The sequence below is a fragment of the Melozone crissalis genome, unplaced genomic scaffold (genome assembly GCF_028551555.1).
Source record: "Melozone crissalis strain CALT ecotype California unplaced genomic scaffold, PUWL_Pcris_2 ptg000018l_1, whole genome shotgun sequence".
Classification (NCBI taxonomy): Eukaryota; Metazoa; Chordata; class Aves; order Passeriformes; family Passerellidae; genus Melozone; species Melozone crissalis.
In genome coordinates, this window is record NW_026535796.1 from 25,892,210 (window position 1) to 25,906,821 (window position 14,612).

General features: G+C 34.8%; 1 protein-coding gene across 4 annotated transcripts in view; it reads left to right on the top strand.

The window, feature by feature from the left end:
* FMN1 (formin 1) overlaps positions 1–14,204 on the top strand; it is a 167,751-nt gene extending 153,547 nt beyond the window's left edge. For all 4 annotated transcript variants that reach the window (XM_054275276.1, XM_054275279.1, XM_054275278.1 and 1 more), the window contains 4 exons: positions 552–603; positions 3,691–3,840; positions 11,984–12,068; positions 13,116–14,204. In XM_054275276.1, coding sequence (XP_054131251.1) covers positions 552–603; positions 3,691–3,840; positions 11,984–12,068; positions 13,116–13,160 — 332 coding nt within the window. In that variant the 3' untranslated portion in view covers positions 13,161–14,204. The remainder of the gene's footprint in view (positions 1–551; positions 604–3,690; positions 3,841–11,983; positions 12,069–13,115) is intronic.
* The last annotated feature ends 408 nt before the right edge of the window (positions 14,205–14,612 follow it).

Below are 14,612 nucleotides of genomic sequence, written 5' to 3' on the forward strand. Positions count from 1 at the left end.
CATATTTCAAATTCTTGGCTGATTTTTCAAAAAAAATCATGTACATGCCATACATTTAAAACCTACTACATGTGTTTTCACTTTCCAGCTTCCAGAACAAAATGTGATAGCTCTAAGGAGCAGTTTGTGCTAACTATGTTTGATACCTGTTCAATTGCAGTTGATCTTCCAGTCATTTATTGTGCAGAAACACATTTAAATTTATAAGTTCTGACCTGCAACAATAAAGAAACAAGCACAAAATATTTTCTTTTCAAAAAAATCTGAAAGTGAAGTATAATTATTTACATTTAATTCAAATTATGCCTAACACTATATATTATTATATGGATTTTAAATTACTTTCCAATTCCAATACATTTTATTGGTACAGAAGAAACATTCATTGTATACAAGAAATATGTAAAAATTGAAAATTAGCAAGTGTTTCCTACTTTTGTTATGCTTACTATACAAACTGTGCAGTTTTGAAAAGAAGAAATATTTGATCTGTGGGGTTTCTAAAACAGTAAGACAGTTATTTATACCTTTAAAATGTTTCTCATTGGCAGCTAAAGAAGAACGGAAAAAAGAAGAGAACAGTTTGGAACATGCTCAAAAATGGTAAGATTTTTGCTAGTGTTCTTTAACAGTTTATTTTGATCAAAGATATTATTGAACTTAGGAATTACATTATATAGAAAAAATATCGATCTGTATTTCATAGAAGTAATATGTTTCCTGAAAAACTCTTACATAATCTTCCAGGAAAAACTTAATTTGTGTTTTTATCCAAACAGTGTACTGTGTTTGAGGTTTTTATAATTATCAGCATTGAACTGAATAAGGCTTTTATGGAAAAGATAAATAACTGATTAACTACTTTAGAACATAAAAATGTATTTCATCATCACTGGACATTATGAGCACTTAGAATACAGCACTCACTCGCCTAAGAAGCCATTGAAATCCCAGTGTTTTTATTGCTTGAATATTTGTGCCTCACTTAGGCCAAAAGAGTCAAAGTATGGAAAAAGTGAGATTGATTTATAGATTGATAGTAAAATATTCAATAAGTTAATGTTACTAATACGTTTTGTTTACCAAATTGTAGTTTTGTGAGAGTGAAACATCCATCTTAGCTATCGACCTTCCATAAATAAACTGGAGTAAATTAATTTTTCGCTTCCCATCAATATTTTTCCTTCCTGGTCACTGAAAGTAGACCTGTGGTAATTTGGATTTTAATTGTACTTTTCACAGACTGTACTCACTCCACCCGAGACACCTCAGTTAGTTTTCCTAGGCAGTCAGGAAGAGGGAGATAAGGGGCACTTCCCAAAGGAAGAGGGAGAAGGGGCAGTTCAAGTCTTAGGAGAGCTGCTCCCATCTGCTTGCAGAAGATGCCTAAATATTGGCTGAACAACTGGCTAATGGCAGCTGGGGCTTTACCTCCGCATTTCAAGTCTCTGACTGACTCTACTTAGCTGCAAACCTAACTTCCTTGGCACAAGGCTCTTTCCTATCCTACCTGCTTTGTAGCCTTTCTGGAGTAGAATAGACTCTCTGCACCCAGTTTGTAGCTGTTTTAGGGAATTAGTTGTCGGACACAGAGTTTGAAGTTTTTAATTGCTAACTGAATATTCAGTATTTTAAATTGATACTTTAGAAAGGCAGAAAGTAGCCCAGGAAGCCAGATTAAGGTGGATGAAAGCCAAGGAGTGCTAATGGGGGCTGATGAAGAAAGGAAGAGAGGATGCAAAGTGTCAGGATGAAGGCAGAGAAAGACGGTGCAGGATTTCAGGATCCCTCCTCTGTATGCTCGAGCAGGGATGGTGAAAGGCTCTGTTAGGTAGAAGAATGCACAGTGTACCTGGGGCTGCTGTTACATGAAGCAAACCTGAGAAGAGTCTCTGTTCTTGCTGCTCTTGGTGAAGCTATCCCAGTGAAAGAGCTGTGAACAGCTGAGCAGTATTTGGCCCAAGTGAATGTAATGCACATGACATTGCCCAGTACCATAAATGGTTTTCACCACGTAATTATGTCTAAGGTATTTTAGTACTTTTAGAGTTTGAAAACAAAAACGTTTTGCACAGATATTTAAGGTGGTATTTGGTTTATTTGTTTGTTTATTTATTTTTCTGTTTCTCCTCCTAGTGTCACTGCAAGATCCATTACCTCCGAGTGTTATGGCCTTACATACACATATTTCTTTCTGATTGTTTAAATATGGAACATCAATTAACTTGAAATATAGTTAAATTTTTACTGAAAAACCTAGCAAGAAATGTAAAAGGTTCAGGTTATCACATATGAGGATTAAAAAAACCTATTATTTTAATAGCTTACCTTGAACAGTATGGGATATTGCACAGCATGGTTTCTATCTTTAAAGTGTCAAAAAAAAAAAAAACCCAGAGCATATTGGCTCATGTGGATAAAATCCAAGGTTCTTTATGAAGTACCTGGAGCGTATATTGCTTTATTTTGGATAATATCTGTAGTTTTTGATGAATATTTTATATCCTTCAAAACAAACTAAAGAGCTTTAATTTCAAACTAAGTCAAAAAATCTTGGGCCTAACCTTGTATTTCTGTATGAAAACATGAAATGCAAATATAAATGAAGAAAGATGCCAAAGCTACATTCATGGTTCATGTAACAAGTTGAATGGCTGGAGACTCCTTACAGGTCTTCAAAATTATTTATTTTATTTTCAAGATTCACACCTCCCGTGTTTAGATTAAGAACCTATTTGCAAGTCTGAAGAAGAATATAGCTTTCTTCTGATTAAATAAAATAATTATTCCAGGAAATACTACTTATTTTTAAATATGTTGTTACTGTTTCTTTCAAATTTTAGCATTATTTTTAATAAATATCACCAAATGTTTCAGGATTGTTGCATCTACTTTGCAGAGAAAAGGGATTCAACTTTAACAAAAGTGAACATACTTTTATTTATATAAGTACCTAGTTATGTGAGTTCTTCCATTTTATGTATACAAAGCAATGTCATAAAGGTTAAAAATGCACAATCAGTTAAAATGCTCTTGGAACTACTGTCTGTAATAAAAGAATACTTTGAAAATGTCCAGCTGTATAGCAATTGAGTAACAGCCACATTATAAAATCTTTTTAAAAGTATTCAAATGCTGGCAGTGTATTTTTGTAAAATTAATTGTTTATTGACACATGAGGAAGGAGATTATTTTCAGTAAAACTTTTGCAGAATTACTATTGGCACTGTCTGTGGCTTGGTTGTTGCTACTCCCATTCCTCCCTAAATACTAGAAGACTATCTTCAGTCAAACCTAGAGATTTTTTCCTGACTTGGTGTGTGGCTCTTCCAGAGTCCTTCAGTAAAGATAAATGGGAGAATAGGATCTTCATGAAGTGCAGCAGAATAAAATAAATATATTACAGCATTTCCTGTAAGGCAAGAAGTTAAGCTTTTCTCATTATAATTGAACACCCATGATTTGCCAGTGTGACAGATCTCTGTGGTGACTCGTGCATCTGTAAGTTACCCTCCTAGGAAAGAGGTGGGTGTTGGAAGGTTAGTTATACTTAGTGAGAATTGCTGCTGTGATTTCCAAGGCTAAGGAGAAGTTATGGTAATTGCCAGCCTTGACTACTGAATCAGAGAAACTGTTTCCCCAGTGGGCTTATGTGTTGACTGGTTTCTTTTCTTTCCCCCTGCCTTGCAGCTTTGAAGAAACAGTGGGATACTTTGGGATAAAGCCAAAGCCTGGTGAGAAGGAGATCACACCAAACTACGTTTTCACGGTGTGGTACGAATTCTGCAGTGACTTCAAGACCATTTGGAAACGAGAGAGCAAAAGCATTTCCAAGGAACGGTAAGGTTCTAATAAAGTCATTAATACCATTTTAGATGTCTGGGAAACTGCTGCTTCTCAAACCCAACAAATTATACTCCTATATTTCACAGGCGTCATTGTTTTCTTTCAGATCTAATGGACATCAAGGAAAGATTATTCCCTCAGGGTGCGTAGGAAAATTCACCAAAGGCATGCTGTCCCCACAAAAAGATAAACACATATAATCTGATAAATTACACTTTTGTAACCCCTTCCAATTACTAGCTAGTAAAATGAAAGGAGAGCTGTGCTAATTTATAACAGATTGCTTCTCTGTGCATTTTCATGTTGAACTAGCCTAAATGAGGCGATATTGCTGTCGCAGACAGTACAGACAAATAAAAGTGAATGCTTTTCCAGTTAATATACTGCACTTGCATCAAAGAGAAGCCCCAGAGATTCAGGCCACACTTAGCACAGTGTCGAAGCCCCACACTGAATTTACAGCACTACTTCTGAGTTTTGGTGTCCTGCTGAGGACATCAAACTGCTTGCCGCTAGATCTCACAACAGTCTCCTGATTTTATTAGTTAGAGTAAAACAACCCAAAAACCTAAAACCTTCAATTATTTTCTTGGTTTTCTTAAAGAAACTTCAGGTCTTTTACACAAAAAAAGAGCAATTCTACTACAATCTCATCACGCTCAGCATGTTGCAATTCATTTGAAAAGACCTAGAGTGGTAATGTAGTCATTCTTTGGAAAAGAATGGAGCAATTACTTTCAGCATGAAATTTAAATCCAGGTGTTTATACCAAATTGACAAAGAGGTAGATTAAAATGTCTTTAAAAGAACAAGCAAAAGTAGAACACTCATTTACACTTATATTTTCCATTTTGCTTCAAATCAGTGGAGCTTTCAGTTCCTATAAAGTAGATTTTTTGAAGGACTAGATGTAGAAGTTATGAATTCTTGATTTATCAACCTTATCACCATTGTTTTATAGATCTTACAGTTTTAAAACATGTGAAAGTTGTAGCTTTTTGTATCGTTTATTGATTGATTGATTTTTTGGAAACTGACAAATGCGAACATTTACAAAGAATCCTTTATTTCTTTGTATCTAAATCAATATGCAAATTTGATTTACATGTTAAAAACTGCATAAAATAAAAAAAACCAAGCATATTGCTATGGTCATGATAGAGTTCATCTCAGGGATATATTTTCTGCTGAATCATGATTTATTTTTGTTCCAAAAGCAGTTAGGAGGAATAGAAGTTAACTGCCCGAGAATAAAAACTCCAGACCATGCAGACCTTTCTTTTTTATGTAATTAGCACCTTGCTAATGGTACACAATGATCCTTTCAAGTAAATCGATTTGAAGTGTTAACAATACATAGCTTCTTAACTATCTTAATACAATAATCAAAAAATCTTTGTAAGTCGACTGCTATATTGTGTGCTTTCATACTTAAGTGAGGTGACAGTTTCTTGTGGTTTAATAGCTGTATCAATCAAATCTACAAATAAAACCAGAGAACAAATATATCACAAGTTCCTCTGACAGATGCCTTTATTCCTGTTCCAGGTAAAGCAATAACAGTAGAATGCAGAGCAGCAGTTACTGTAATACTTCTAGGTGCTGACACTTTCTGGGTCATATAGACTGTTCTTCAAAGCTCACTTCGAATTATTTTTACAAAGTTTGATTAGTCTCAAAAGTACAGTTCATTGCCCTTTACATTCAAATTTGTGGGATTCATCAAGATGATGAGCTGTTAAAATGAGGAGCCTTGTGTAAATAGTCAATTAGAATGACAGAAGAGCTATTTTCACCATTCTAAATTGTTCTGTTGTGCGCTACTGAAAAGAAGGACATAGTGAAATCAATAAATTAGAACGGTGGAAAAGCTTTTTTCATCACCTGAAAATGTCTTGTAAAGTCTTAATCATTTCAGGGTCATGTTTAAGGAAGTATGAAACTAACAATTGATGAACTGCTGTCCAAAAAAGTTTGTACACACTGGTAACTAAAAACCTTAGAATGACAGGAATGGACAGCTGTCTTCCTTAACTAGCTAATTAATTGGATGCACTATTTGTTGTGCATTTTTAAAGATTGCAATTCAATTTAAAAAAAGGAAAGAGAACATTTTTATTATGAAACCTTATTTTGCTTTGAAGGAAGTTTTAAAGAGGAAGAAACATCAATGTAAGTCAGTAATTGCAAATGTAAGTTCTGAAACTGAGGCATTGATATCATTATGTGAACATATTTCCTATTCCACCTTTCAAATTTCAGGAGCTGAAGAAACCCAATGTAAAATGCATAGGAATTAGCTAATGTAATTTACATTTACACAGGAACGTTAATAGTGGATTGTAATTTGTGTTTCAATAAATATGACACATAAAAAATTGATTATAATGTACAGAATGATCATTAATAAAAGGAATGATTAAAAATTTATTAGGTTAACCTTAATACTAGTAAAAATAGTTCAAAAGATCTATGATTCCAAAATTAAAATTTTATATTCCAAACTTATTCCATTGCATTGTACAAAAAACATCTTTAAAATCTTTGAGTTTCAGGAAAAAAGAGTGCTGTCTTTAACTAAATGACAGTCTCAGCTGCAAAGAGCCTGTTTTGTCTAAAGCTGCTTGGCTGCCAAATGTAAGACAACTGTAGGAATCTAATGAGATTTCAATGACACTTTTTCTTAAAGTAGAGGAAACACTTCAGCTGAGCTGCCCTGCATTTAACCTCACCATGAAAATAAATTAGCTGCCTGCAAAATGTAATTGAGTCATTGTCTCTTTCCTGGACAAAATTTGCACATAATTTGGGAATGCAAGATGGAGTTACAGATAAATAAAAAACTATGATATGATATATGATATCTAAATGACATAGGGATAAAATGAAAACTATTTTCCAAACCATATATCTGATAGGAATAGGATGACAGTTTACTTTCCCTTCAATACCAGAATTCAAGCACAATGAAATAAAATTTACTTTGACAATCACATCATCTGTGACAAACAACTGAATGTAAGTGCACCTAATGTTGGAAACTTTTTTTTGGTGCTGTTTTGAATCAAAATCCTGTTGTTGACAGTTTTATAATTTACATCGTGTATGCATTCAGGTACATCAACTGCTTTTATGCTTTTTCTGTGTATGAAATTTTGAGATGATAACTGAATTGAAGACTAAAAAATTGGAGTTTTTGGCAATAAAGTACTTAGAGCAAGGTGGATTGCAGTTATTTCCACTGTCACCTCCTTTTCTTAAAGTACTAATTTTACTTGCAGTGGGCATGTCTATGAATTCAGAACCAAAACAAATACATATTTATAACAACTTAAATCCATTATACATATTAAATTATATTTTAAGAGGATGTCCTAGACAAGTCTGAAATAAGGAAAAGGTATAAATACAGAAGAAATACTAGTAGTTTGCAGTGAGTTTCATCACAAACTGTGATTATGTTTTGCAGAATAAATGTGACAAAGATTACAATAATATGTTTATGCCTGTTACCCTTCAAATATGAAATAATTAAAACAGAAAAGAATTGTTGCTCTTAATTTAACTCAACTCACTGCTGACTCTTGCAAGGATAAGATTGCTACAATGGTTACTGTACTGGATGAAGTAATCTCTTTCAGATTGAATCTGCATATAAATAGGCCAGAATTCAAAAATCAAAAACAGAACCAAAATTTGTCTCAATAGCTGGAGAAGACATGATCACTATTTAATGAACAGAATTATATATGTCATCTTGAAAACAGAAATACTTTGTCACAAGATGTCACAGATGGTAAAAGCTTGCATTGCTTCTAAATGGTTGCAACACAAAATTATATTAGCAAAATCTACGAAGGACTTACACATTAAGAGAGTTGCCAGCTGCAAAAGCATTCTGCTGATTATCACTAGGCTTTAGCTGTCTTTATATAGTCCTAAATATTTTCCAGTGGCCATCTCAGATGAACTGAAGTATATTTTTGTTCTTTAGCCCTTGTCTTCCTATTGGTTTTTCTTATGCATCAACTTTCCTAAAAGAAAAAAAATTTTTTAAATCTTATCCCTTGTTGCTACAGAGATGAAATTTTTCACTTACTTTGTAGATAACTTTGGATATAAACTACTGTCAGTACATCCAGATAAAAAGAAACATATCAAACATTGGCAATTTGAGGTTTAATGACAAAATCCACTGACAACATACATTTTACTGTATTTTACCAATTTAGTTAGTTAACAATTAGTTTAAATGCAATCTAAGCATTTGATCAGTAATGGCCAAGTTCTTACCAGAAGATTTAGGCCTGAAGGCTTGATGGGAAGTTGTATTGTACAACACAGTAATAGAAGTGGCTACGTTTAAACTTCATAATCTGGCATAAGACTTCTAATTTTAAAGCTAGTCAGGTACTCTGTAAAACCATCTGCCAGCCCAGGTACTACACAAACACCTGTCTTCTAAAATTTTGATACTGAAATCTAACCTGTTTTATTTCACGGGCTAACATTTTTCAGGAAATGGAGCTATGACTTGAGTTTAGTTTATGAGCTGCATACAGAAATAGGACTGAGAGTAGAAAGGCATTTAACACATGAAAAGAATGTGAGCCGTGGGGATTTCTCACTGTCCTAAGGGAAGTCACTGTTCAGCTGTGTTAAGGGTCTGGACTGGGTATGCAGCTTGGCTCCAGATTGAACAGTTGATATTGACTGTAGCTACCTCTGCTTGTTCATTTCCGCCCATATCTGAAATTTTGTTTGCACAACTTTTCCCTATGCCAAAGCAGTTTTATGGGAGATTTTTTAAGTTCTAGTCATGGGAAGCTCAGGTGACACAGAACTGTCATTCCAAGTTATTTCCTAACCCTCAGCTATCCACATAACCCACCAGCTGCATGAAAGGAGCTGTAGAAGCGAAAATAATGGATTTTCCAGATTATTGAGAAGCTGAGAGAAAACCAGATAATTTGGTCTCTGTTGTTGCACAATAACAGAGCCAGACCATGAATATGTGAACAGCAATTGGTTTATTTACAAGGGATTCTGGTTTTCCTAACTGGGAAGCTTCAGAGGATGGAGTGTGCTGTCTGTCTGACTTGAGTGGAAAGCAGAGGTGAAAATGATAATCAGTTTATCTACTTAGTCCCTGGCTTGGTAATATCTTTTCCTGTAAGGAAAAAACGTATTTTCCTGAGCTTACAAAGGAAACTTCTTTATAATAAACACAGCCTTATGTTTAGATCAGGTTTCTGCATCCCTAGGTACAGAATGAAAATAGTTTTGAACAAAAATAATGTCTTTATTTTTCACTAATCACTTCTAATTTGAGGCTTCGCTTTCATCCGGTTTACAGGGGAAGACACCACCTGCCACATAGAGTCAGGAAAAAGCCAATTACATTCCCATAGATTATAGTAAGAATACATGTGCAGTATTGGAGTCATGGTTCTCATATTTAAAAATACATAGTTTTGTTAAATGTTTAATTCAATATTTTGCCATATTGTGTGCTAATGTGCAGTACCACTCAGTTTGACACCGTATCTTCTTTATTAATTAAGGTGCATTGACTTCTTTTGATCACAGTTGAAGGAGAATAACTTTTCTTTTGAACACATCCATGTTGCAGCTCATCAGATTTGAAGGCTTAAGTGCACTGCATTCCATAATGTTTTGGCCTTATAACTGCTTGCTCAGTTAGCCATGGGCCAGCTTGGAAGGGACCACAGTGGCTCACCTGGTCCAGCCTCCCTGCTCAAGCAGGGCCATCCTGGGGCACATGGCACAGCATTGTGTCGAGACAGCTCTTGAATATCTCCAGTGAGGAAGACTCCACAGCCTCTCTGGGCAACCTGTTCCACTGCTCAGTCACCCTTGTGTTGTGGTTCAGCTATTCTGTCATCCCTTCTGGTCTCTCTGTCTCTCCAGTGCTCTCTATCTGAAACTGTCCTTGTGACTGTGACCTGTAGATTGTGGCTCTCCATCTCAGGGCTTGATTCTGTTTCAGCACCCTCATTGTAAAAACCTTCTTCCTTGTACCTAATCTAAATTGGCTTTTTCATGTAAAACTATTACCCCTTTTCCTTTTGCAACAGGCCCTGCTGAAAGTTTTGCTCCGTCTTTCATTCTATTTTTAAACATCACTATTTCCTAGAAATAGTGAAAATATGCCATATAATACAGAGCTAGGTCTGTATCTAGTGGCAGGCATAATCTTCTCTTTTTAAATCTAAAAGTTTGTAATCCCTATAATTCTACCTTTGGGTAAAAGTGTGGACTCAAGACATTTGAAAACTATTTGAAAACACTTCTAGAACCAAGGAGAATATGAGCAGATAGAAAATGTGCTCAAAATAGGGAAGAGTTTAGAAACTGATCACTTGGTATGATTCTCATGAGAAGAAAACCATCTTGACATTCATCATCATCTTTGCATAAATGTTGTAGCTGTGAGGAATAACATGCTGTCCGCGGGGTGCAGTCATCCTGCATTAAGAAGTGAACTGTGCAGATTAACATAAATAAAGGGATGGAATGGTCTGTTGTCACGTAGTTGTTTACATGTAGAAACAGGGAGCACTAATTAAGTTCTAAAAATACACCAGCTGTGTTTAAAAAATGTACAGAATACTAATCTATAAAATATAATAAATAGTAAATTTCGTTGAAAGTAGTGTAACTGTTTTCTCCTCTTCTTAAGCACTCGAAAGTGAGACAACACCAGGAATTATCCTGTACATGCTTCTAAAATAACGTTGAGAAGAAATTTTTTGTTTCCAACACTGATAACATTTCCAGCATTGATAAAGACAGTAATGGACTTATGAATGTGTTGTGTGTTTTAAAAAGAATCCAGCTTGCTGCTAGTGTTACAACAAGGAAGTACACATCAGTAATTGCAGCTATAATCCACTTTTCTTTTTGCTTTTCTTCCAAAATTCCTCAAAAATTGAGTGTGTCAAAAGTGATTTGAACTGGACAGGGTATTTTAAATGCTTTTTGACTGGCCATAGCAATTATTTCTGCCAGTGGAAAAAGTTAAATAGGAGAAGAAAGTAGAATTTTTCAGTTTGAGAGTGCCAAGAATTGTGTTGCTTCTAGTAAAAGACTGACTTGGTGTACATTACTGAAAATTGATTTACTGAGTTCTCCTTGCTTGTAAAAATTCACTCCAACCTCCCTCTTTTTGTATTTTGCATATAGAATTTAAAGTAGTTGAATGTACCATCAGTATTATAAAGGCACTTAGCACTGGGCAGATCCTCTATTAGGAGTGCCAAGAATTTTATTTCCTTTTTATCACTGTTTAGCACATAATTTCCTATGCACTTTCCAGTCTGTACAAGGAGAATGAAGTCCCTTTTTCTTTAATTCTCTGTTTCTCCTCTTCCTTCTGATTAAACTTCTCATTGGTTCTTTTTGTTAAATCCCTACAGAAGGAAAGGTTCTGTATGCAAGACCCTGAGTAAAAGGCAAGAAGCAGAGGAATCAGATGTGTTCTTCTTTTCCCTTATCTCTACAGTACTTTGGGCAGACTAGTCTGCTGCTGTACACAAGACAGCTTTAACTGCCCTGAGACAAGAACCTCTTGTACCTCCTATTGCCACATCAGTGAGGCTGGTCAGTCAGTTCCATCCAAAGCAACACAAAAAACATTAACAAAAAAACTGGCAGATGCTTTCATTTCAAGGTTTTCAGAGGAAATGTAATGTATAGCCTGGCAAATGGCTTGCTGAAATAGCATATTCTGTGTGTACAACAGATTAAGCCAGCTAGCTCTTTTTTTTTTTTTTTTAGAGGAGGATCTTTTTGCCTTGATAGCACAGCTTTTTTGGTGGGAAAGATAACTCCATAAAATCCAGATCCTGCAAGAACAGAGAAATCATTTTTCCAATGTCATTTTCAAGGAGCAATACAGACAGGCTGTCCTTTTGCTTTTGATTTTCTCCATTTGAAAATGTACTTTGATCTACTTTTGGTAGTTTATTAAGTGCCTTTAAATAGAAGTAGTGGTTTGTTGGGCTAATGTGCCCAAAGAAAAGTTACTGGTGAGGCTTCTTACAAAGTGTATATCAAGCAGAGCCAGAATACCTTTCATTTCTTCAAGTCTAATGACTCCTTTTCTCTGTTTCAGAATTAAAGTGGCTCAGCAATCAGTGAGCAAGTTAACTGCAGAGAAGAAAGTTGAAACGAAGAAAATCAATCCTACAGCTAGCCTGGTATGCTGTGGTTTTCAGTATGACATTCCAGAGGGGTTTTGTGACACCGTTCTTGTCATTCAAAATGATGGCTGGTTTCTGCTGTTGTTGGAGAGCCTAGTAGTTTTAGTTTGAATGCAGCAGAGTGATTTTCTTCACAAGGAGAAATGTTAAAGCTTATGCCCTTTGGTAGTCAACAGCTATGTTTAACATTTAGTTCAATTGTGCCTAAGCATGGCTCTGCTATTTTAGATAACAAAAAGAACTGCTTTTGTGCTTTCTTCTTCCCTTCCACTGTAGTTTCTTGTATTTTCTTCCATTCTTCCAAGTGCAGAAGCTCACTAGATATATTTGTCCAATGGCTGGAGTGTCTGGTTTTTTGAAAACCTTAAAAATCTTGTTTTCACCGTGGAATTGTGGTAGAAGGGAATAAATTCCCATTTATTCTTTATTGTACACCAGTGGTTTTGATACAACACAGTAAGAGAGCTGATAATTTGCATTGTATATAATTCCTTTTTTTATCTGTGTGCAAGGCACATAGGTTAGACAAGCATTTCTCAAACTCTAGAAGGCAAGAGAAGGGAAGAAAATGTACATGAAGGAATCAGGGTATTATTTCCATTCCCAGCAGAGCATATCAGTTGCAGATCAGGCAGCAGAGATATGAATGACTGCACTTGCCTGGAAAGAGGTCATTAAGCAATATCATCTAGCTAATGCTAAATTAGAGCCCTTAAGTCAGCAGAAACCATTCCAGACATGAGAAGGTATTAGAGTCCCATGAATTTGTAATGTATCTCGTTTTCTCTAGCTGCAGTGGTCATCACAGATGTGTATTTTTAAAGGTACACAGTATTTGACAAGTATGTAGTGAAAGCAAACTCAGTACTTAATGTGTTTCAAAGTTTTAAACCTTCTTTGAGTGCTCCAAGCATTTTTTAATTAAAGAAAACTGAAACTGTGACTTACTTCTTCATCTTCTAGACCAGATGCTCATGGGAACTTGAGAGGAGATGGAAAATTATAGACAAGAATTAAAATAAAACTCTTTTTTTTCTTTAACAGAAAGAAAGACTACGTCAGAAGGAAGCCAGTGTGACTGCCAACTGAAGGAAGATGAATGAAAACAGTGCAGGGATTTCATACATTGCCTGATGCTTTACTACACCAATGGCCCAGGAAGCACCTTATGTTAGATACTGAATTCTGCTTTGCTGATCTGTCCCAAGACAATCCATTAAAGACTTTTGAGTTCCTTCAGAGGGGTTTGTATGTTCAGTGGAGGGATTTCTAAGAAGGTCTTTACGTGGGAAGTCAAATTTTTTTTCTGTAACTGTTCCTTACATTGCTTAAAATGCATCTTGTTGTCAATGGTTTATTAAAATATTCTGTGTATAATGTATTAATATGGAAGAGCTAAAATGAGCATTTTGGATGCTGAGTTAAGTAATGACTAACAACCTGTAGGTTATTTACAGGGCTTTATGTAGAGGAGAGCAAATATGCCATTCAGTTCACAAAGGTCTATTGCAGCATACTTTTGTTACTTCAGCAGTAACTGAGGTAAGGTTGACTGATTCTAAATAATTTTACAGTGTCTAACTATTGGATGCATCTTTCTAAAACTGATTAAATGTAAGTATAGATTCATGCTGTATTTTACTATGAATATTTTTATAGAAGCTTCAGCTTATGCCATTCATTGAAATGGGAGTAATATTTTGCACATAAAAAGGAATATTCAAATTCTTTAGTTTTGTGATTGATGGCATAACAGATTTATTATTTTTATGGTTTTAATCTAACATTTCCTAAATTTTGAGCTTCGAAAGAAAAAATTATAAAATGTATATTTTTATTTCAGTATATATTGCAAATAACAATTCCATAAAGTGATGAGTTTATAGGTCATTATTCATTAAGATACAATAATATCTCTCCATGAAGTTAGGCATTTGCCATTAAACATTTGACTTTTAATCCCATTGAAAGCTTTCTTTTTAACAGCAATTATCTCACTCTAAAATACATTATGCAGCCTGCTCTTGTTCCTCTGTATTTGTATGAAGAATGTGTCAAGCGTACCTACAGATTTATATATATTTATAAATATATATATATGGTTTTTATATGTGTGTGTATATGTGTATATATATATATCTATATATATATATATATACACACACATAATATAATAAGTAAAACTTCAGAAAGAATTAACAGGGTCTTGCTGTCCTCCTGCAACATTACAACCATTGCCATAAAGTGGCAGAGCCTAAAAATAACCCTACTGAATATCCACCATTAAATGAAGATTTTTATTGCATTTTAAGGATTTGGATTCTTAGGAGGAGAAATATCGAAGCAGAAGTTAATTTAAGGTAAAAGAGAAAAGTGATTCTGCTTGCTGTCCACAAGAGAGAAAATGAGTTTATGATAATGGTGTATGAAGTTGGTTACAAAGAGAAATTAGGTGAAGCAAAGAGGTACAAAAAGCTAGTAGGGGAAAAGCATTAGTCCTTTGCTTTGAAACTGGAAAGAATATGCATGAGACAGACATCA